The 18,876-nt window shown below is 42.4% G+C and overlaps 1 protein-coding gene across 2 annotated transcripts in view; it reads right to left on the reverse strand.

Moving 5' to 3' along the window:
* Positions 1 to 18,876, reverse strand: part of TPK1 (thiamin pyrophosphokinase 1) — a 332,423-nt gene that overhangs the window by 253,265 nt on the left and 60,282 nt on the right. For both annotated transcript variants that reach the window (XM_014946981.1, XM_014946980.1), the window contains exon 2: positions 8,979 to 9,053. Coding sequence is in view for 1 of the 2 variants with exons in the window: in XM_014946980.1 (XP_014802466.1) it covers positions 8,979 to 9,053 (75 nt within the window). In the remaining variant the exon portion in view is untranslated. The remainder of the gene's footprint in view (positions 1 to 8,978; positions 9,054 to 18,876) is intronic.

Consider the following 18,876-nt stretch of genomic DNA (forward strand, 5'->3'; position numbering starts at 1 on the left):
AAATTATGGGCTGTCCCTGCTATTTCTGAGGTCAATGGAATTTTCCAGAATGAGAAACCTGTGACAAATTTTTTTCTTTCTGCTCCGATGCGATTCATTGTCAACAAAACTGAAGTTCGGGCTGCTGTATGTCACCATGTAGCCTCAGCATATAAGATAGAGAATTGTTAACTTGTGAGAGAAAAGGTGTTCTATTTTTATGTGCTGTGCTTTTGGCTGGTGTAAATACATGAAACTGAATCAAAGTCAACAGAGCTTCATCTGTTCACATAAGCAAATCCTCGGTGCCAACAGAAATAAAGAAGACAAAAAACCCAACCCATACTCCAAAGTTCTCATATGGAGCTCTTCAGGTGATACGGACGTTCAACAGCTGAACATCCATGCTCCATCATATATATTAACATGCTTAGGGCAGAGGAAACAAACTGAAATAAATTAAGAAAGTCCTCAAATCATTCTTATAATTTGTCATGCTTAGATAATGTAAGTATAATTAACATCATACATACCTCCTTTGGCTCATCCCAACAAGATGCAGGTCCTACCAAATCCAGAAACATACCTGATCACTTACTTCTGGTATGTCAAGCATACAAGTAATCCCTGTGAAGTCATTGGGTTTAACTGTTTATTTGGTATCAATAAGAACTATTTTCTTCTTACTGAAACTCTTAGTTTCTGTACTAGATGCATGAAGTTTTTCTGACTAGGTGGATGAAGTAAGGAGCCCAGACTTCCATTAACTCTTGAAAAACAACTGCCCACTGTAGGAGAAGATCAGGTTCGAGACCATCTAAGGAAGCTGAAGGTGCATAAGTCCATGGGACCTGATAAAATCCATCCACAGGTCCTGAGGGAGCTGGCGGATGATGTTGCTAAGCTGCCTTCCATGATATTCAAAAAGTTGTGGCAGCCCAGTGAAGTTCCCACTGACTGGAAAAGGGGGAACATAGCCCCCATTTTCAAAACAGGACCAAGATTAATGGTGAGGTGTTTTTATCAGCATAAGTGTTTAAAAAAAAAAAAATTAAAAGTAAAATAATAATTTTAAAAAAGCTTTTCTGCCCTAAGGCAACCCTAGAGTAAGAGCAAAAGGAAGACTATAGAACAGTGGTTTGATGCAAAGGCCATCACAGCCTGTGAGAAGACCCTGCCGTCAGCAACCCTAGATAACATCCACCTTTTACAAGACCTTACATCTTCACCCTAGCAGTAGATTCATGCTAAGCTCCAGCTATGAAAATAACACCTTTGCCTTGAAGTGACTCCCAGAGAAACAATCTTTTTAAAAACTTCTCACTGTGTAGCCTGAGGCAGCGAAAACCCAAGCATTCCCTTTATGGGATTAAGAACCTGCTCTTTTCTGTCACAGGTCTTACTTACGTCAACCTCATGCGTTCACCCTTGCTCTCTGGGTTCATTCCCAGCACCATTTCTCTTGTTGAATCACTAACAAAAAGAGCTATTAATCTTCTTTTTTTTTTTTCGATTGCCTTATGCTTCCCTTTTCGCTTGGGGTGCTCTAAAGTATCCTCCTGGCAATATTTTCCAAAGCTTCTTCTTTCTACTGCCCTCTGGGAAACATCGTGGTAACGGGATATATAGCATGATGTTATCAACGGCTTCTATATAGCAAATCTTGTGACAATAGAACTCCCCTAACGGGATTTGCATTCCAGCTCAATACAAAAAAGCACTGTAATAACCACCCTTTTTTTTTTTTTCCCTTGTGCTGTAATAATCTGTTATGCTTTTCACTAGTACTTCAAAGTAACTCTCTATTGTTCTGTTACTCTGAACTTCAGCTCAGCGGGATTCAGCTTTTCAAAGCACCACAGAGGGGAATCTTAATTACCCATTTTTTTCATTTTTCAAACAAAATCTTAAATCCATTAAACAAACAAAAATTCCTTTTAGATCTCAGAATTTCCTGCTGCTGGATTTGCAGAGAACTAAAATCAACATCAACAATAAAAAAAAAGAAACGCAGCTTAGTAAGTCTCAAATTTTATCTGAAGACCTCAATTCTATCACAGCTACTGCTTCGGTAAGGGACCCTGAATTGTGCAAAAGGCATGGAAGATCGGGCCCTGAATTGTGCAAAAGTCCTGGAAGATCAGCTCTGTTCTCAGCTTTCCAGTAACTACTGAAAAATCCACAAAAAACAATGATACCTACTTTTAAAAATGCCGGCTCACCTAGGCTACCTCTTGTGAGACTCGATTCCAAAGCAGAAAAGCACTACCAATATACGTCTCACTAAGGAGAGAATGTTACCATATTTCTGGAGTTTTAAGCTGAGTTTTATATGAAGATAAACGTGAACCCCCATGTCACCCTTGAAAATCTGGTAGAGGTCAAGCTTATACACTGAGTCATGGACAAAGCTTGGTCTAGAAAAAAATTTCCTCCCCAAATACCTGCTATATATGCAAACTACTACATGTTCTAAGATCTCGATATTACTTTATCTCCAAACTTAAAGCACAGTGCTAGCCAGCCCTAAACAGGGCCAGATTTTCCTGTTCCTAAAGCATACTGAAGATCCTCTACTCTCAAGAACACTTGGAATAAATTCCCTCACACTCCTGCCGTTGAAGGACGTTAACTCACTGTGTGCAGTCCCACAGCAGGCACACCGCCGCAAAAAATAAATTGTTTTTAAAATCTAAATGGAGTAGCACACAACAGCAAATTGAAGTTCCTAAATACAACCTAGAAATTATATTCCTGCTTTGATTCAAATGTGGAAAAATGAACTTCATTGTTGACTTATCAGGAGTCTCATATCACCCGGGGGAGCGCAGAGTGGTTTAGCTGCGGCCAGCACCAAGAGTTACTGCTCATCCGGACGCCTGCTGCAAAGTGCAATAAAGCATACAAGTCCATGCGACATCCCAATCACCATTTTTATGAACATTTTCCTATTTATTAATAGCAGCGGCTCTAAATTCACTCAAGTTTTATGCCAGCTGCCAATTCTGGGTCTAGTACGAAGGGGAGATATATTAGAAGTAGTTCAGCTAGAGATGAAAATAAAAGGTGAGGAAAGAAGCGCAGCATATGCCAACGAGGCAAGTTCATTGCTGACAGGTAAGAGGGCAAGCGAATGGCTGTACGTACCAATAACTCCAGAAGTGTAGGTGAGTTCAACCACTGAGGACAACGGAGGAAAAGGTATCAATCAAGGAGAAGAAAAAACGGCACCAAGAAAAGTCAGGTTATTTCCCTCCTGTTATTAAACTACAGTATCCTTTTCTCTGCTCTGAGACATTCAAGCTGTTCTGACTAATCCATTACCTGAGCATCGCATTGCTGCTTGTATCTGTATCTTATTTGCCTTTATACGCAGATCTTGGACCTCAACAGAAGACATTCCAAGTATCAATCGCCAATTGTATTGCAGACAAAAGCATATGGAACATAAAGCACATGGAAGCATGGGGTGTTCCAAGACAGACGACTCTAAAACTCATGATATAAATTAGCACCTTTCCTTACCTGATCAGTAATTCCTCGTCACCTCCAGGTGCTAACAATCCACTCTTTAGCAGCATTTTCAACTAAGAGTAGGCTGACCTTGACAGGAAAGTTGCCTCACATTCAAGACACTATTAAAATCCAATAGATGCTTTGATTGCTGTAAAATGGGTATTGATAGAGATGGAAACTTGAAAAATACAATTTATGAATAAGCAATCACAACAGATGTGCTGTAAGAAAATACAATTTACTTGAAGACAATCTCACACAAGTTCAGCCGTGGGTACATTACAGTGCTGCTGTAGGAGCCTGCTTCCTGCTATCTCAGTACCAGGACCCTATAAGTACCCTCAAAAATACAGAGCTGAGATCTATAAGGTGAGCAACAAGCTTTTCCTCGATGTTCACGATCTACAAAGTGTCATAAAATGCCTATTTACTATGCCTATAGAGAAGCATAACAAGGAGAGATAGCTTGACCCCAAATCCTTAACTGAAAGGAATGGTCCATGAAAGAGACTATTTAGGGAGATGTCCTGAAGGACAGACATTTTTGCAGCCCAGTCTCATAGATTTGAAACCAGAAGGGTCTGATACAATAATGTCTCCTTCCCATCTGCTTGTCCAACATTAAATACACACGCCAGAAGTCAGGATTCAGTCAGCCTGTTCCAAAAGGGTGTTGGTAGTTTATTCTAATACATCAGCCAGAGACATTTGGTAGTACAAAGGGCTAATATTTAAAGCAGTTCAGCATGTTCTGTTTGAATTAAGGCTTTCGCAGGAAACCTTTATTTGCAGAAAAAGATCACAATCCTTTTGAGGCAGGCAAGGTGGCTAATGCATCACAACCACCCATGCAAATGTTTGCTTACCATAAAGCACAACTCTAATAGTCTTCCTCTTCAGCCAAGCAGGACCAAGAGCTTAATCCTGCAACTGCATTTATCAGTAAACCCATAGATAGAAGAACAGCCAGCCAAAGGTTACATGGAACCTATGGAAAAAAACTTTTGTTTTTTGTCTTTCTCCCCTAGCAAATTGGAAGATGCTATTTAACAGCAAACCTGCCCTTCCCAGAGACGCAGCACTGATGGGAACTTCACCAGATTGCTGTAGGACGTTGCCACTTCACTCTGATTCTTCAAGCATTAATGTTATTTTTCAGTGCGTAACTTCTTGTTCTTTATAGCTGTCACTGTCAACACGGAAAGCCCAAGGCACAGCCATTTGGCACGCCACCATCAAGTGAGGACATGCAGGCAATTCTGGATCATTCCAGTAGTACAGCTTGTAAGGGCAACGTTCTCAGAAACAAGAAATCATTTTCAGAGCCTGAATTTGAGAGAACTTCACACAGGTGATTTCTTGGTGCTGTAAGAATTCTTCACCTTTCCTGGAACTTCAGCAGGGAGACAGCAAAAAAAACAACCAAACAAACAGAAGCTCTTGTGATCGCTGGACATTGCTGAAATTCTTGGCATAAGTCAGTCATTGAACTTCTCATCCAAGAGATTTTAAAGAGCAGAATCCAAATCTCGGTAACTTCCTCTTACCCTCCAAAAAGCCCCTTCTGTTTTCAGCCACTAAAGCCTAGGTCTGCATACTTTTCAAACCTCACGTAGAGACAGCTTCAGATCTTCAACTCAGTCATTTCTCTTCAAGATATATTTGCATTTGAAACCATTTGCAAATTATCACTGGATACTAACATAAGCTGGATTTTTTTCTCCTACCAATTATTTTTTTTGAAAACCAGGACCTAGAAACATGACTGAAACACAAGGAATTGAGTATGTGTGAGAGGGTTAAGGTAAGGCGCTGCTGGATCCAGTCTTACACTGGAAAAACTTCCACTGGTGAAAACCACTGCAGTACCAGCTACAGTCGGAGCACTTCTGATGGGTTTCACTGCTCCCAGCCTTCTGATTACTCCGTATATTCCCAACCCTCTATATCCACCTCACCTTCCCATACTCAGTCTCTTTGTATCAGCTCCACTTACCGTGAGACATCCCTCCCATACCTATTGCCCTTTCCTGTCCATTCTCTTCAATTTCTCCTGCCATTTGGTTTGTCCCCTCCCTATTATGCCAAATGAAATAAATCCTGCAGTGAACTACCAGTGTTTTCCGCCATGTTATTCTTGTTTCTGCTTTTGCAAAGTATTCCTTCTCCAGCTCTTCATCCATTCACAAAATCACAAAATCACAGAGCGATATGGGGTTGGAAGGGACCTCTGGAGATCATCCAGTCCAACCTCCTGCCAGAGCAGGGCCACCCAGAGCAGGTCCCACAGGAGCGTATCCAGGTGGGTTTGAATGTCTCCAGAGAAGGAGACTCCGCCACCTCCCTGGGCAGCCTCTGCCAGGGCTCTGCCCCCCTCATAGCAAAGAAGTTCCTCCTCGCGTTGAGATCGAACTTCTTGTGTTCCAGGTTGTGCCCATTTCCTCTTGTCCTGTCCCTGGGCACTACTGAAAAAAGACTGGCCCCATCCTCCTGACCCCCACCCTTGAAGTATTTATAGGTGTTGATCAGATCCCCCCTCAGCCTTCTCTTCTCCAGACTAAAAAGACCCAAGTCCCTCAGCCTTTCCCCAGCAGAGAGATGCTCCAGGCCCCTCATCATCTCTGTAGCCTCTGCTGTCCCCTCTCCAGCAGTTCCCTGTCCTTCTGGAACTGGGGAGCCCAGAACTGGTCCCAGTGCTCCAGCTGGGGCCTCCCCAGGGCAGAGCAGAGGGGCAGGATGACCTCCCTCCCTCCACCTGCTGCTCACCCTCTTCCTGATGCCCCCCAGGATTACATTGGGCATTCCTCCTTTAGGGCAGCACTAATACTGTCTCACTGTACCCAACACAAAGAGAAGGTGTTCTAGGTTGGTTTACTATAATAATGAATGTAATAGACTAAAATCACAGTTGTCTTTAGCTCCTAATACCTCACTGTTGTCACTTAGCCAGCTGGTATGGTTCGAGTGGTTAAAGCTGTCCTCTGGAAGTTAAGAAATCCGATTTCGGTGTCCTTCGCAAAGCACAGGGAAGGAAGTTCATGCAAACTTGTGCAGATTGAAATAGTTCTTTTCAAAGTATGTCAGTAAAAATAGATTTCATGCAAGTCTGTAATAAGACAAAGGCTAATTAGCTGCAACCACTTTTTCTTGAGGTCAAGACGAGTTACACCTGGGATGATTTTAGCCTAGAATAGCCACACTTATGGATGTGATTTTTTTTTTTTTTTTTTAAATTCAGGACATCACATCACACCTTCATTTTTACTTGATGCTAAAGTGACAGGGCTAATGAAACAAGTTACTTTGATAGGACACAACCTACTTGAAAATGACACATCCCAGCATCTAGTGCTTGGTATAACACTCAAGATTGCTCTAACTTGTCAATACTTTATCTTTTTTTTCCTCTCCATTTTTCTTTCTCTTTGACCCCGCCAATCTGTGTAGCTGGCAATATTCTGTGGAGCAACAGTCCCATTGTTTCCTTCTCACCATTCCTTGAGAAGATCTCAACCATCTACAGCTGGTCACCAAGCACCGTTTCTAACGATGTTGGATTCCTTCAGAACTTCTTGCAGTTTGCACACCAAAACCCCCAGGTTCTCCTAGTTCTGCAACGGCATCTCTGCTGAGACTCTTTGGGAAGCAGGATCCAGGACGCACAAGATGGGTGACACCTACAGAAGGATACTACACCTACACAAGGACTGACAGTCAGGCATTGCCAAAACCTTGTCCTGGATTCACTGAGGTTTACTGAAGCTGATATGCCTTGAAGAAAAACATTTCAGGTTCGCTGTGTCATCACCACCTTCCTCTGTCATTTTACTTAGAAAATATCCACCTATTTCTGGAAGTAACCTCCCAAAGCAGAAGTCTTAGCAGCTTAAATAGGACTTCAGCTTCTAACTCTCAAAGACTCTTTGAGAAACTATCCACAGCACCAGTAATTACTTTCAGCACAGCTTTGCTCAGAGGACAGGTACCCACTGAGGTAATCTCAAGCAGGACAGGCTGTGGTACGCTCCATTTTATTCAGCTCCTTATCCCAACCCTTCGCTGAAGCACTGAGGCTCAGGGCCCCCATCAGTGTCACAGTAAGAAGCACTCCGTGCCCCAGGAGTCACCCTGCACATGTTTGACTGCAAGAGAAAGGCTTAAAATTCCAAAGGACAGACAAAAAAAAATTCTGACTAGCAGAACACAGCATAATAGCAACACATCCAAGGTACTAGAAGGCACTAAATACTGCCAATTCAGTAACTACGCACATCTGGTCTGCTATCTCTTTTTTAACCTCAATCCTCACAACACAGGGAGGTTGGGACAAAGAAATGATGAAAATTCTTGAAAAAAGCATTGATAAGAGGAAAATACTTACCCTTCCTCCACTCATTATTTAACACAGAGTATGTCTTTCAGCGTGTCTTTTAAAATGAATAAATAAATGTAGGAACATATCTAGAAAATAGACTTGCAGCCTGTCTAGCACTGAGCACTTCTTGCTGCTGATATTGCAAGTGAAAGAGAAACTGGTATTTCCTGCTGATACTGCAAGTGAAAGAGAGCCTTTTTGGGGTACAATACTCACTCAGATGCTTAGAATCATCCCATGCAAGTGTCTCCTCCTTTTTCTCACCCCTCTGCCTACCGAGACCCCTAGTTTAGGTTTTCTGGAATTAAGTGGTATGAATACATCCTTCCTGCTTCATCCTTTACTGCAATTCCTTTTAACCCTACAGCTGCCCCCTGCCAGCCCTTACGCCTATGGTGAAGTCAAATAGCTCTGTCTGCCCCACTCAGCGAAGAGGAACCTCTCTGCAAGGTTCCCAGCCTGGTAACAAGTTAGAGACAGTTCCTGTGGTTTTGTCAGAAAGCTTCTAAAGGACTACATTTCTGCACCAGAGGAATTAATAGCTCCAAGCTTGTAAAGATTTATACATCTGCCCAAAACGTCAGTAAGTCTGCAGCTATCATACCAGAGATGATGATTAGCACTGTGCACATTAAACAAAGGGGTAGTGAAATCCAATTTGAGTATTTCTGACACGCACGCAAATCCCCACCGCTTTCACCACGTAATAGCTACATGGTTCATTTTATTTTGATTAAAATTAACACATTTCACTGATGACCTTTAAAGCGACGCTTGCTTCCGGCCTCTTCAATGCACCACTGATCTACTACACTCTGTCAGCAAAACAATGATCATTCCTAAGATGCCTGTGAAAAGCTACAGTCTCACCCAGCTCAGTCCATAAAGTTCCCACTGACGTAAGCAATGCAGAGATGCAGAATTTGCATAATCAGCTCATTTGCTGCACTCAGCAACCAGGGACATATTCTGCCGATTCACACCCTCACCAGAAGGTTGCTCTAGTTAAGAGAAAATTTCCACATTGCAATTCAACAGACATGAAGTACATTAGCTGGGTAGCAGCTAAGTAAATAAGCAAATGAAGATGTATGGAAGTTATTATTACCTTTGCTCCACAGACAATGAAAATGACCTTTGTTCAAAGGCTGGTTCAGAATCAGGAGGCAAAACTTCAGGTTTCCTGTAAGATAAATGTTGATACTTATTAGCAAGAATATTGATTTTTTTCCCCTCTTATTTTCTTTATTTTGCCTTTGCCATATTAATTTTAGTCCAGCCACCTCAGAGCAACTCCGCTAATTTCTTTGCTTCTCAGGTTTCATCATTTTCAGACAGAGAAGCTGCCAGAACTTCATTAGACGCCTTTTCCTTGGTAGGGTTTTGCAAAACATTTAATTTATAATTGACTTTTACCCACTGAAGGCCATCCTCAACAGGACCCCACAGCTACCCAGCTCTCTCATTTAATCTCCCACCGGCTGCTGCTGCCTGGATGCAGCATTTACTGGTATTAGCTGTGCCCTGGCCTCTCTGAACAGGGAAGAGCTCCGTGTGGAGCTCTCTCTAATCCAGATCTAATATTCCGCTCTCCTGGTGGATGCAGAACCCTTGCATCCCTGCCGAACCATCAGTGGCTTCTGAGCCCAGGTTTTCACATCATGTAGAAGCTCTGATATTGGGAGATGCTTTACAAATACAGAACGAAAGGCCATGCCCAAGGAGCTTAAAATCAAGACCAGTAAAAGCAAAAGTGAATTTTAGCCTGTGTTAACGAGGTGATACTGCAGACTAAAAATCTCAGCAGATTTACTCAGCAGCTTGAACTGATCCAACAGTCTGAATGGGCTCCTAAAGCCTTCTGCCCTAGCAATATGCCCATTGTGAAAGTCAATAATAAACCTACAAACACAAAAGCCTTAAAATAAAAGGATTTATGATATGGCACACTCTGGTTTCAAAGAATAAATATGTAAATCTTATGATGGTTCCTTGTGCTGGGACTTGGATTATTTCACTTCCTAATTATCTTGCCAATCATATAGGAATACAAGTTTCCCCTGGAGCTTGATATCCTTAGGCAATCAGGTTAATGAAGTATTATTTGGTCATGTGAAGCCACAGTAATTGAAAAAAAGAAAACCTCTATCACTAGAAAGCCGTTGGGGCTTTTGAGCAGATCGAGTATAGCAGGAGGCAGAAGGCTACAGGAGAAACCCTGGCTTAAGCCATATGATGTTACCAGGGAAAATAGAGGTGGTGAAACTCCTGAAGGGGCAGGAACATCTTAGGGTGGGAGAGCATAAGCTTTAAAATCATGAATGGAGGCACTATTCTGCATCTTGCCTTTTGAATGATCTGTGGTTTCTCCACTGACCCGTTATATGCCCCATAACGTTCTTACCCATAACGCAGAAGTAACAAAACTCTTCTCCTTAGTAAGTATTAAGAGAAACACTACTGAAGACCTAGATAATTTTTACTCCAGTAAAAAGTCTACATGTTTACCACAGCCATCTTCTGCATGGTGCTTTCCAAGGCCATCCCTCACCTCTTCCACTTGTATCTTTGCTGACACGGGCCACGCTTCTGTCAAATTCATGTATACAAAGGGGAATAAATTTACTTTGAAAATAAAGGAGGGGTCGAAAGACCAAGTAAACACAGGAGAATGAGAAAAAAAACTTTGTCTTCGCTTCGTCTGAACAGTTTTGCCTTGTCCTTGAACTGCTTGAAGAGAAAGGCAGAAAACAATACATTCAAACTAAGTGCCAATTTCCAGCTGCCTCACAAATATGGGACCTCAGCAGCAGATATCCTAATGATGGTTAAGTGAGAAAGGCTGCCAACTCCTTATATTAAACCTAATCATCTGGTGGTGCCCTCCACTGAAAAGAGCCAGCAAACATCACAGGTTCTTTTATGGATATGATAATACAAATAGACAGAGGTGCTGCTATTCACCATTCCTGCTGGTGAATCACAAAAAAAGGCATTTCTGCATCTGTTTTAGACCCTTAAGCCGTATCAGCCTATAGAAATACCGCAGATTTGTAGCTTTTTTTGCAGATCACAGAATCTTCATGGTCGGAAGGGATCTTTGAGATCATCGAGTCCAACCAAACAAAAAAAACCAGCAAAAAAACACAACCAAACAAAACAAAACAAAACAAAACAAAACCCACAAACAGACACAACCCAACAGTCTTGGGCACTAAAGCATGCCCTGAAGTGCCATGTCTACACGTTTCTGAAATCCCTCCAGGGATGGTGACTCCACCACCTCCCTGGGCAGGCTGTTCCAGTGCCTGACCACCCTCTCAGCAAAGTCATTCTTCCCAATATCTCATCTAAACCTCCCCTGCCCCAACTTCAGACCATTTCCTCTGCTCCTGTCGTTGTTCCCTTGGGAGAAGAGGCCAACCCCCACCTCTCTACACCCTCCTTTCAGGGAGTTGGAGGGGGCAATGAGGTCTCCCCTCAGCCTCCTCTTCTCCAAACTCAACATGCCCAGTTCCCTCAGCCTCTCCTCACAGGACTTGTTCTCCAGACCCCTCCCCAGCTTGGTGGCTCTCCTCTGGACACGCTCCAGCCCCTCAATGTCCTTCCTGTGGTGAGGGGCCCAGAACTGAACCCAGACCTCGAGGTGAGGCCTCACCAGTGCCCAGGACAGAGGCACCATCACTGCCCTGCTCCTGCTGGCCACGCTGGTCCTGACACAGAGTAAGAGGATCAAGAGGAAGACTCTTTTTATGTATTAATACACATTTTTGAAGCCAAGGCCTGGCTGTAGGTGACCACACCAAGAGTCCAGAGGCTGATTTTCAGAGATGACTCTTCCGGGAGCTTCCAGTGAGGCCTGTAAGAGCTACCAGCTCTTACTTGTCCAGTTGTTGGAAAGATGCAAAGAGGCAGATGCCCCCAGCACACACAATTAAGAGTATTTCTTGATGTGCTTTGGGTTGTGGTGGGTTTTTAACCACAGTTACAGGTTGAAAAAGTGGGTAAATGGAAAGAATTGTTTCCCCTGCTTTTAGAAAAGTGAACATTCTAGTCGTTTCAAACCACTGCAATTAATGCATGATAAAATGCTATGATTAATGCTACTAAAATGAGCCTAGATGTCAATATTTAATAGTGCTCGCTGAGTTAATATAAAGCTGCACAAAGGGCTCAGTCCTTGGTAGATGTAAAACAGTAATAAAATTGGGCTGAAATAATTTACAGCTATTTCCCTAAAAACTATTAATAAATTGGAACTTCTGATGGCAAAGACCATGTCAATGGACAGAATATGCAACATCCATCACTCCGAAAAAACCTGATGAGAGCTCACTGTGCCGCTGCTCCGAGCATTCTACTGGCTGTTCATCGGAAAACAAATCTACTTCAAGGCCATTTATCTTTAAAAGCCCTTAACAAATTAGGAAGCATCTATCTCCTGGACTGTCTGCCCATCCATTTTTCACAAAGATAATTAGCACCCTGACCCAACCATTAACAAAACTGTGCTCTGTTTGGGCTAATGGGAGAGAGAATTCTGTAAGCAAGAATTCAGCAGCAAAAATAACTTGTCCCCAGATATGGATGTCTCCACTGAAGAAACTTTTGTTGGCCTTTTGTTAGAGGCAGAACAAGTTGGTCTCTTGCATAGTTTCTTCCATTTTTAGTCTAATTTTCTCTTTCATTATGTACTTTTCTTGCAGCTTTTGCAGACTGAGCAAATTCAGCCATCTGCAGCACAAGCAGAAAAGAATAAATTCCTCTGTCCAAAACCTCTCGCTGATTCTTGATGTTTACATCAACACAGAGAAAGAATGGAGCCAAGTCCCCCACGTAAGTCCTCCTGTAGAGGAATTAGCTCTGCGGTAAGGCCTAATATCTACAGGACAGGAGGACAGAAGGACTCCTAGAGGAAATTTTTACTTGCATTCAGGGAACCAAATTTGATCATCCCCAGTCTTACCTGCTCGTTTTTCCATTTGCTGTTTATAAACCTTGCAGACTTACAGGCATAACTTACAGATGCACAAATACATCAACAGCCAGTTCTATGCAAAAATATAACTAAAAAAACCCACTTTTAGCAGACTTGGAAAAATCCTAGCCTTTGGATAAATCTCAGTCATTTTAATCCTGCTGGAATGGACAGAGACGCATTTCCTTACTTTCTTAGGTTCCAAATCAATCAACAGGCCCAACAAGTTCCCCCGGGACCATCAGTGAATAACCTCAGCGTTTCTGAAAAGTTTTTCCTCTCTCTGCTTTCCAACTTTTATTTCGCTGCGCTTCCTTGATGAAGCTTTTCTCATGGTTGCTTAGAAGGGACTTTAATCAAGGTGCTGCAAACATCTCTGACAGCCTACGCAATGCCTTCCTACCCCATTTTAATGCACCCAGAAGAATTCCAATATATTTTAGAGCACACACTTGCTATTCTAAAAGCCTTCTCGGCTTCTCCCTGTCATACTATACTCATCTAGCTATTCTATAAATATTTATAATGTCATTATGCATTTTTTTATTGATTTCCCCATGTCACATGCCAGTCTTCAGGCTGTATGTCTGTCACAAAGCATATGCAAAAGGCAGACATATATATTTTTAAAGACAACCTTTTCTCTGGTAGCCAACATAATAATATATGCCCCTTCTTTGTTTCCTTTCAGTGTCAGAATAATATTGCTAGAAGTTTTTCTGTATACTCTGAGGTTCCTGGCTATGGAATTTTCCAAGGGGGCAAAAAGCTTTCATTGTTATGAATAAGAGGGCCTTTGGGAAAGATGACTGCTATTCCCAGTCTTTTTGGAAGGACGTGAGCGGTGACATGCAATGGGGGGATACGCCGTGCTAAGACAGCGGCATGCCTCGAGGTGCTCACAAAGTGTGACTCCAAAGGCAGAGCTTCAACAACAGAGAGGGGCTTCCACTAAACAATTCGTGTTTGGGTTTGTTTGCTATTTGTGTTTTCCTGCTCCCCTGAAGAGGAGTCATTCCCTTCCTTTCCCAGTGATCTATCAAGCATCTTCCACAAAGAGGCAGGTTTCATAGAAAGGAAGGAGGAGGAAAGAGGCAGCTAGTATGGGGACAGAGGGATTTTATCATTAGTAAAGTATTTCATTAATCTAGCAAGTTGGAAGTTGGTTGTAAATTTTGAGACATTTTCTGTACCGGTAGAAACACATCTAGATATCCAAGATGCTAACCAAGATCCCTTGGAAAGATAATGCAGAGATTTGGGTTACACGTATTCCTGATCACATAGGTGGGAGTCCCAATATACAATGAGCTTCCGAGAGAGAAAAATTCCAAATGATCCCACTGAAAACTTCCTCTTGCTCATGTCGCCTCTCTCACATCAGTCTACTTTCTAGAATTAAAAAAAGAAAACAAAAAAAGCCACAAAAAACCCCAAAGAACAAGTGATTTGGTTTCCAGCACCATCATTGAGGAAATTCCTGCCCCACAGATTCATTTTTTAAATGAACAGTCACCACCCACTTAAATGTCAGAGTGTGTGGGAAGGGACAAGGCATTTTTTCACAATTCCAAACCAGTGACACGAATAAAAGACAACGGAGCAACAGGCTGGGGCTGCTCTTCGTACGGCAGTTGAAGTTTCTTCTGCTGCAGAAGAAATAGCATTGAAATTGTGATTCTAAGAATTCCACATAAGTTATACTTAGTGGGAGCCCATCACAATAAACCCTGAGGAAAGCAGATAACAAAACCAGCAAACACTACAAAACACTGTTCATGCAGAACTGCAACGAAGATAGATAAGGCTAGTGCTACACATCACCAAAATTACTAGAGCCACTTGCTATGTTGCTGCTTTGGGGGTTGGTCTTGGTGGTTTTTTTAATTAATATATTAAACTCTCCTATTTAGCTGAAATACAATCTACAAAAAAAAAAAAAAAACATACCAGTTTTAACTTTAAAAAGTCTCTGTCTGACTGAAAAACTTAGCTCCTGTAGTGCTAAGAGTTACTAAGTCAAACAAAAACTGGAATGGGAACTTCTGCTATTGGTGAAGCAGATGTCACTAATGGGATAATTAACAAGTGAGTTCATGAAGGTATGAATTGTGACATCAATAAAAAAATAAATTCATCATAATGAGTTGGAGTGGACAATTTTAACAAAAACATAAGGAAAAAAGGTTTTAATACAGATATTTCTTAAATTAGGAACAAAGCTATTTAAAGAATACTACTGTATTTAAATGGAAACTCATGTAGAAAACCACCACTGATCACCCCTGAACTAGTCTGGTTCTCCATCAGTGAAAGAGAAAGGACCCTAAAATGGTATCTTTTGCTGCCTCCCATAGCAGAAAAATATTGTAGCATTGAATGCACAGAAAGGAAAAGTATTCTAACTGCTTGCTACAACCCCAAAAAAGCTTCTTGGTAAAACTGTTTTCATTTTGTTGTATTAGTCGTAGCACCACAATTAGCTTTTTCTTTGACATTCATCAGCATTTTTAATGCAGTCTTGATGGGCTCTTTGTTCCATCTACCACTTGAAAAAAAAATAAATTCCAAAACACTGAATCCGAGTTTCCATTAAATAAATGACAACGTATTGCCTTTTTTCTTTAAAAAAAAAAGGACAAACCTACTCTTTATGAAAAAGCAAATAGACACTAAGGAAATACAAAGATGTTACCCAAATGCAAAGAACATGGGACTGTACAACTAAAATAAATGAGGGGGATCAGCACCAAATCTCCATCATTTTCTGCCAGGTAAGAACCTGTCCCCAAGCGTTAAGTCCAAAACCAATGTTCTGGGAAGAACTACTTGCCACCTTATTGAAATGGACCGTTTCATTCAGGGTTTATTTTAAGAGCTACCATCCACTTCCCAAACATACTCAACTGGAACAGCCTCCGCATCGTAACTGAAGTAAGTTAATGTTTGAATTGACAAAAGCTAAAGGAGAATGAGTCCATCAGGCCATGGAGCATTCCCCATTTCCTAAAAGGGTTTCTTCATTGTGGTTCTTTGTGTTTTATTTTTTAGACAATGAAACACCACCACCCGTACTTTCCTACCTGCCACACAGATGCAGTCCCTAACAGGCAACTTACTTGCTGATGTAGCAATTATTCCTGAAAGTTGACTTCTGCCTCACGAGACAAGATTCTGGTTCTATCAATTAATGCCTTTGGCAACTCCCTACGAGCACCACCTATGTCTGCATTAGCACAATGCCTACATGGCACAATGAAATCAGGTCTGTAGAGCAAAACTGTTGATGCTGAAGGTATGTTACTCACACTACATGCTTTTTGAGAAGAAAGGGAGGAAGGGAAGCTACTCAAGCCAGGTCTTAATCTGGTCCTGTAGATTAAATACCCATTAGCAGTAGGAGAGCATTACGTGAGAGCATAATCTGAGAGCAACAAACATCATCTACCTGGATTTACGCAAAACGTTTGACACTGTCCCACATGACATCCTGATCTCAAAATTGGAAAGCCATGAATTTGATGGAGGGACCACTCGGTGGATCAGGAATTGCCTGGATGGCAGCACCCAAAGGGTTGCAGTCAGCGGCTCAATGTCCAAGTGGAGGCCAGTGATGAGTGGTGTTCCTCAGGGGTCAGCACCGGGACCAGTGCTGTTCAACATCTTCATCGGAGACACGGAAGTGGGATTGAACCCTCAGCAAGTCTGCAACAACACCAAGCTGTGTGGCGCGGTCAACATGCTAGAAGGAAGGGATGCCATCCAGAGGGACCTGGACAGGCTTGAAAAGTGGGCCTGTATGAACCTCATGAAGTTCAACCAAGCCAAGTGCAAGGTCCTGCACCCAGGACATGGCAATCCCAGGCAAAAATAGAGGTTGGATAGAGAATGGCTGGAGAGCAGCCCTGAGGAGAAGGATTCTGCTCTCGTGAGACCCTCACCTGGATCACTGTGTCCAGCTTTGGATACTCAACACAGGAAGAACATGGACATGTGGGAACGGGTCCAGAGGAGGCTACAAATGATCAGAGGTGATCAGAGGGCTGGAGCACCTCTCCTGTGAAGACAGGCTGAGAGAGCTGGGGTTGTTCAGCCTGAGAAAAGAAGGCTCCAGGGCGACCTTATAGCAGCCTTCCAGTACCTGAAGGGGCTGCAGGAGAGATGGGGAGGGACTATTTATCAGGGAGTAAAGCAATAGGACGAGGGGTAATGGTTTTAAATTGAAAGAGGGGAGATTTAGATGAGATACCAGAAAGAAACTCTTTGCTGTGAGGGTGGTGAGAGCCTGGCCCAGGTTGCCCAGAGAAGCTGTGGCTGCCCCATCCCTGGAGGGGTTCAAGGCCAGGCTGGATGGGGCTTGGAGCAACCTGGTCTGGTGGGAGGTGTCCCTGCCCAGGGCAGGGGGGTTGGAACTCCATGATCTTGAAGGTCCCTTCCAACCCAAACCATTCTGTGATTCTATGTGCACTCCTGCAAGGTATTTTTAGTTTCATCCAAAAGGAATTTTGCTTACATATTCCAAAACCGCTCTGCAACATAAAGCAAAGCACAGTAAATAGGCAGGATCAGGAGATTTGCCTCAAAAGCATATTCTTGATCCAAAATAAAATGCTAATGTAAACATACTAACAGTCACATGGCTTTTAGTTTATCAAATTTGGTTTTAACCAATGCCTTTATCCAGCTAAGATGACTAATGCCACAAGATCAGCTTAATTTAAATGAGCAACAGATTTTTGTAATCTTATGCTTATCAAACTTGGTCTCTAACTGTAGATTGTTATGCTTAAGAGGCAACCGACACTTCTGCCCATTGCATAGGGAAGGTGGGAGGGAGTTTTAACCCAAAACTTGCGTTTAGCTGCACCATAAATTCCTTGAAAAGCGCTTGACATCAAATCGTAATATATTGCTTTTTAAGGTTACCTTTCAAAATAAAACCTCACTTTGTACTGAACAAATAATTCCCCTCATACAAAAATGCTCCTCATTCTGCTGTTCTCCTTCTTGAGCTAAGTTTTCCCCCAACAGCGCTTCCCTTCACCAGGAAACCCAGTGTGATTGTGGGGAGTGTAAAAAGCACCATCTCAGACTTATGTGGCCCAAATCAACACTCTGAAATGTAAATGTTTAAAAAGTTTCACAACTCCAGCAGAACTGCTACTTGGAAAACGGGAAAGCTTCCTTCAAGTCAGTCAGTAAAATCCACTCCCTGCGCCTGGGCTCTTGCTAACAAGGCGGTTGTCAACATTAATTTGGAGAAACAGTTAAGCTTGGACTATTGTATTAATTAGAGCCACTATTTATAAAACATTGTGTAGCTGCATTTTGCCACACTGACTCCCCGGCCCCCAAACAAGCCATTTAATTTTCCTCCAAAGAGTGACAAGTCCAATAATAAACTAGCACAAATTATGCAAGAGGATCACAGACCTTCCATGTTCTCAAACTTATTGAACAAATAAATCAAATATGCATACGCAGCTGCTTTTGGTGCAAATGCAGTGTTATCCCTGTCGGTGCATTTTAGTGTTAGATTTTTTCATGCAAATTCTATTGATTTTTAAATATTTTACAGCTCTTAATTCTCCAGGCAAATTCCAGCAAGAGGTGGGGGAAGAAAGGGGGGTTTGTGCAAACAATCTTAGTGAGAAGGTGCAGTACGGCGCTCTCCGGAGAGCCCTCTACAACAATTGATGTGGATGAATTCAAAGCAACTCATTTGTCACGCTAAGGCACTAACACAACCACATGCGTGGGACAACCCTCCTGCATTACTGACCAGGGCTGCTCCTAGAAGGGTGCTGTGCCTTGCGATGGAATCTTCTCAGTTAATTCTGCTGCTCCTTTGGAGACCGGGAGGGCTTCAGTTTTCATCTCAGCATGCGATGGGACACTTCACACAAATTCCTACAGTCCCTGGCTGCCCTTCGAGTGCTTAGGACTTCTGCTCTTTACGTGTCAAACGCCTCAGTCTGGTCAAGCAGAATAAGATCACACAGTTCCCAGTAGGCAGTCTTCAGTTTTA

This window comes from Calidris pugnax, unplaced genomic scaffold (assembly GCF_001431845.1).
Source record: "Calidris pugnax isolate Ruff unplaced genomic scaffold, ASM143184v1 scaffold71, whole genome shotgun sequence".
Taxonomy (NCBI): Eukaryota; Metazoa; Chordata; class Aves; order Charadriiformes; family Scolopacidae; genus Calidris; species Calidris pugnax.